Below are 6,251 nucleotides of genomic sequence, written 5' to 3'. Positions count from 1 at the left end.
CCCCCCCCCCCCCCCCAACAACTCTCCAACAACAAAGGTGGATACGTAATCTCGACTACTATTACATTTTCATTTTGATATAACACTCGTTGTATCTCAATAATACATGATCAATACACGGTCATCAAAAAAAAAATACATGATCAATAAGATCTCTACTCCTCTCCATTTTAGTTGTATATTTTTGTGTCTTTACATTTATTGCATTTACTTTACGATTTATATTCACATTTATGCTATTGGTACTCCTTCACCAATTAACCATAGATAATTTTTCAACAGTTTGGCATCCACTGTGGGGTCCTAACCGCTAAATCTATTGATCTCTTCTTATCAGTTCTTCGCATGGAAGAAGTTCTGATTATTCGGGCAAACAAATGACTCAAATTTAGTGCCAAATCTGACACCACCAAAATGCAACTTTATACCAAAAGTTTCAAAACACGTCTTCAGATAGAGAAAATGGCACGGCTAAGTACCATTACTTATAACCATTTTGAGCAATATAATTTCTTCGCTTGCTTCAACATGGGTCTGCTAGAGAACAATATTACTTATACTAGTAGGAAATTTAGCTACATATGGTTTTTGAATGCCTATATTTATTCTAAATGAAAGCTTAAGTTTACGGGTGTAACATTAACTTGACACCTCATGCTATTTTTGTATCACTATTAGCTTGACACATCATGCTATCTTGCTTCATTAAAGTGAAACTTCATGTTTTCCTGTTATAAGCTTGATTGCATTTCACTGCCTTTGCCACCTGAACAACTATTGCATGTCATATGAAAACATATATTTGTAATAGTGATTACAAGGCACTTGCATACTAATTGGTAAGCATTACTAATATAAAAACTTGTGAAGATTATACAATTGTCTCTACATCATGATTACTTGCTCAAGTACAACCAAAAGTGATGAAACTTTACATAAGTAACTAGAAGACAATGATATCATATACTGTATCACGTATACATTGCTATGACATATTAATTGTTGTAGCAAATTGCCTTTTCATATCATCTACTCAACTTCTAGCTACTCCAGTGCACTATTATCATCATTGTTGCTTGCCTGACCCATAAACCCAAGATTATCATTACTAACTGGTACTACTTCTAAAGGGAAATTACATTTCTGTGGAGCTATTTTCATCCCCGTTCTACATTTATTTCTCCTAAAATAGAATTAATTATATATTCATTTTGAAGACCGTCCTTTTTCATAAAGTGCAAGATCATTGTCATACTTATTCTGTATGATGAAATTCTTTTGAGAGTCTTATTTTTTTGAGAAAGAATGTATGACGAAATATTATGAAAAGAATTACATCATTTACAATAGAGCTCACATATTGTCTTATTACAGGAATTTGCTTTCCAGGTTCGCAAACAAACTCATGACTTCGCTTTCATGATTTATTACATTCAGTAACTGCATTTTATTTGCAAAATACTTAAAATAGAAATTGAACATGATTGGTTGAAGACATGGACAAACCCTCAAATTTACCCGTAATTTTCAGACACCTCAACTAAGGGTCTGACCTATTGAACACTTACTGTTAGTTAAATATGTATCTATTGAACACAAGCTACCAAGAAAGGCAAATAAATAATGTGTGAAGTTATCACGCAGTGATGTGGAAGAGAAACCAATGAAACAATGATATGTGGGCACCCCAAATAGTCCAAAAGAAAGATCTTGAGCCAAAATAGATTAAAAAAAGTTTTTACACCCACACCCCTCATATCCCATCGTTTTTTCCCCTCTGAATCACATCTTCTTCGTTCTTCTCTTTTTACTGCAGAAAATAATCCCACCATTGAAATCAAACTCAATCTCTCCATCCTTTTTGCCACTTGGTATTGTCTTTGATCTGACTCTACCATGGTATTTTGTACCGTATTAGTTAAGTTTTGTTGAATCAACAATCAACAAAAGCCTCAGACATGAAGTCTATGAAACTTGGATCTCCGCCTGAAACTTTCTATGCTGCTGAAGTTGTTGAATAACTTCAATTTTACACATTATACTTGTTCAGTTGTTCTCTTTCTAAATTAAGAATACTTATTCAAGTTACCTCAGAAATCTTAGTGATCTATAATGCAAGTAAAGGACATTAGACATTTACTTCACAAAGATAAATTCACTACTCAACTGTGACTTCTGCACTTCCTTCCCTTTCCAGATCTCTATTTCAGCAACTCCATCCTTAATAACACTAGCAATTCTTTCTAAAAATCCAAGCTCCTGACTATATACTCTAATTTAAGAGTATGGGACAAAGTATGCAAAATAGAACACCAGAGAAGAAAGAACAGCTTTTTCACTCAAATCCAGACAACAGCCTTTAGGGTCTTCAGCTTAAAAAGAACTAGGAGATTGATGAAATAAATAATGACAAGGAGGTGGTAGGAACTGATGTGATTAAACGAGGGTTAAAAGAGGAGGTTGACTGTAGTGTGCTTTTACATTATTACATTGACATTTGTAGATTTATCATAGAGGTTTTAACTGGTTCACTGTGGAATTTAACTAATAGGTGATAAGAGATCAAATGGAGTCTGGAGATTACCTCAAAGAAGAGGAATTCTTTATTTCTTTTACCCCCTCTTTTTCTTTAGATTTTCAGGGTAATTAGAACCTCTATACACCCAATATCAGGAGTGCTTACTGTGCGGTAAGGTTCACTGCTTAAATATCTTCTATTTATAATCTTAAACCAGTGAATAGTGCAAAAGCTACATTGAGTCATGCAATTGATAGGTTGGGGGAACAACATATTATCTGAGCACTAGTTAAAGGGAAAGATTTAATGTAGCTTGTCAAAGATCTCCAACCAAAAAAGCAAGTTAACATCTCTAAAGATTTCTTTTATCTTCAGGATTGGTAAAGCATTTATGCTGACAAATCTATCAAGAAAAGAAAAACACACCATTCAGTAACAGCAATCCAGTACACCCCTGGAACAAAAACTTAGCATCAGAAAAAGTAAAAGTCATTTTCAGTGGCAGAAGCAAGTATCTCCGATGAGCACTCTAATTTTTAATTCTCTGCTTTATCAATTAAGACGCAAGTCAAAAGAAAGCTCCCAGCAGTAACTTTCTCTTATATGTGATGCTTTAGTAGCTTAGAGAGTAGACACAATTGAATGGACAAAATGAAAAATCATGATAGAAGATCAACATCATATTGTAACCTAACAAATGGCATTGGATGTCAAAAATTGCATTAGTCAACAAACTATTGAGGCACTTTATTCTTTTTTTTTATGATAAGGGAAACCCGCAGCCGCTACCCTTTGGGTGCGCACAGGGTAAAACCCCCGCTCCTATACAATAGCTCGCAAACCACATAGGAGAGGTAACCTGCACTAGGCAAGCCCGGTGCGACGAGCTCGACCCAGAAGGCAAACCCCTTGCTTTCGCTGGCAGGGGGTTTCGAACTTGAGACCTCCAGCATGGAAGTCTCAAGCCCAAACCACTGGGCCACCCCAATAACAATCACATATGCATTATATCAAACAAAATTAGAGAGCTAGACTTGCAAAATAAAGTCAAATTCAGCTCAAATGATCAACTTTACGAATCAAAATACAAAATCAAGCAAACAAGGTTTGCCAAATTTGAAAAATGTACAGTATGCTACATCAAATGTGAATATAATACCTCCAACATACTCCATAGCAGTGGCTTCAGGTACATCCCTAGCTCTTTTGCTGATGACAACTGCCAACTCCACCTCGTGATCCAGTGATTCCAATGGATGAGGAACTTCTATTGTCCCTCCGTTCTCTAAATACGACGATGTGGGCTTCATAAACAACACTGGCTCCTTCAAACATTAAATCAAAATTACACATAAATACACCTAGTACAATAATCATGCTCAATCAACTTCAAGAAAAGCATCAATCACAGATCAGTACTCTAAATATCACACTATTGGTTTCATAGAGAAAACTATATCTTTCAGAAGCTAAAAATTATTCATAGATCACTCCTTCAAGTTTAGGGCAACACCAGCTCCTTCCTAAATCATAACTACACAAAAACACCCCGAGTGCTGATCAATTATGCTCAATCAGCTTACTCAAAAGCATCAATTACAGATCAGTTCAATAAACAACATTGGCTCCTTCAATGTTAAATAAAAAATTACACTTCTTAAGAACATCGAATATCACCTTAAATCATCAGTGACCGATCAGTTCATCAAATAAACTCAGATTCATAAAATCACTGCCTCCTAAGGTAGTTAAATAAAAAAATTACACCTAAAAATAGTACACTAAAAATTTCCTGTTTAAACAAAGCATCAATCAGAGATAAGAGTTGACAGAGATAGCGAAAGAGAAGGAGAATAACCTTAGGCACGGCGTTGCCGAGTTCTTTGGCGTGAGCAGCGTAGTTACGACCGACGGCGATGATCTTACTTCCGACGCTGATAAGGTTCTGATGTTCTGCCGTCGCGGCGCCGGTGGTGGCCATGTTCCTTGATGAAAATGATTTAGCGATTGCTCTACCGCTACTGCACACTAGGTTTCGGCCAACGGTGAATGTTTGAATTTTCGCATTCATAGTAGTATTAGTATACATGTGTATGAAAAGTCTGAAAGAAATGAAAATGGAGACCAACAATGTGTAGTAGATGAAGAGAATTTGGTTTCCTGGGAACCGTCCTTAAAGCTTGATGTACCACTATTTAAAGCACAAGTACTATTTATTTTTTCTAACTGATATTCTGAAATTCAGAAAACCAAAAAAAATAATTAATGGTATAATTTCACACACTTTTGGCTTCATTACAATAAAATAAAAAAATCGTGGTTTACTTTCTATTTTGATTTTTTTTTTGTAATAATTCTTTATAAATAAATATAAAATATTATGAGTTGAAAATTTAAACCTCTATGGACTGATACATGTATTAAATATACTCATACACAAAATTGATTCATGGGTCTGAAACCTGTGCTAGCTAAAGGATATATGCGGTTAATTTTTTAAATTTACACCTTTGTTTAATTAATTTTATAAACATCTTTCTCAAAAGACTTAATTAATTTCCAACATTTATTTTTAATTACTTGCAAAAATTTATAGTGCTATGCTAAAATTCAACACCTATTATATGTCACAATTTCTTCATCGTCATGTGTAGGCAAATCATGTACTGCTTTTGTAGGAGGTTTTGGATGGAATTGTTGAGTAATAAATCAAAGGTTTTAGTGTTTTTGCAGATAAACATCTCAAAAAAAATGATCTTTCATTTTAGTGGTTAATTATAGAAATGATCTTCCATTTTAGTGTTTTTGCAGATAAACATCTCAAAAAAAATAATCCTAATATAAAATTGCAAATATATATGTATTAATATTAATTTTTTAGTACTTGTTCATGTTTAGCATTGAACATCCAAACAAAGGATAACTAGGGCAAAACTTCTAATTCAGCTTCTGATTCACATATATATCGAATGAATCTTTCAAAAGAATGTAATCAATGAATCTGTACATAATATAAGAAATATAATTATTTTCGTCCCTATATTATTGCCTTATTTTGATTTTAATTCCTATGATATCTTACTTCTTACTTTTTAGATTTAATCTTTAATTAATTAAAATTAATTATTTTAGTTCTTATATTAACTGTGATAACCAATACAAACAAAAAATTTTTATTGCTGTCAAGGGCAATTATGATACTTCACTATAAGGAACACTTTTATACCGAAAACAAAACATAAACATATGAACAAGTTTACAAATCGTTCTCGAATGTAAAAATTGTGTATTCATTTGATATGTTTTAATGATTAAGATTATAAAAATAATATTACATTATTTTATTTTATTTTATTTTGTAACTCTGTTTATGATTTGTCTTTTGTTTTGTATTTGATATAAATTTTTAATTGTGTAAGTTAATATTTTCCAAGTAACTGATGAGTTCAAATACACCAGTAATCACTAATCTAATTAAATGAAACTTTATATCAAAATTAAACAAGTAATGAATCAATAAACTCAGCCTCCATCTTCAAAATAAGTTCATCTCTGTTTTCTTCTAATTTCTCCTTCAATAACATAAGTTCTTCAACACTGCGACATTCTTCAACATTAAAATTTTCCAGCCACAGAGTACTCCAATCTTCATATGAAGGAGAAAAATCGGAATTTGAAGAAAAAACATTATTCTTCAAGCTGTCGTCGACAATGGGAAACTCGTTGGAACTGT

At 33.1% G+C, this 6,251-nt stretch overlaps 1 protein-coding gene across 1 annotated transcript in view; it reads right to left on the bottom strand.

The window, feature by feature from the left end:
- Positions 1–4,676, bottom strand: part of LOC102590064 (acylpyruvase FAHD1, mitochondrial) — an 8,280-nt gene extending 3,604 nt beyond the window's left edge. The window contains exons 1-2 of the mRNA XM_006342761.2: positions 4,377–4,676; positions 3,678–3,843 (exon numbers count right to left, since the gene is read on the bottom strand). Of these exons, the coding sequence (XP_006342823.1) occupies positions 3,678–3,843; positions 4,377–4,607 (397 nt within the window). The 5' untranslated portion in view covers positions 4,608–4,676. The remainder of the gene's footprint in view (positions 1–3,677; positions 3,844–4,376) is intronic.
- Positions 4,677–6,251: the final 1,575 nt, after the last annotated feature.

The sequence above is a fragment of the Solanum tuberosum genome, unplaced genomic scaffold (assembly GCF_000226075.1).
Source record: "Solanum tuberosum cultivar DM 1-3 516 R44 unplaced genomic scaffold, SolTub_3.0 scf00035, whole genome shotgun sequence".
Taxonomy (NCBI): Eukaryota; Viridiplantae; Streptophyta; class Magnoliopsida; order Solanales; family Solanaceae; genus Solanum; species Solanum tuberosum.
Note: the sequence above shows the minus strand (reverse complement) of the source record. Positions and strands in the feature narration are given on the sequence as shown.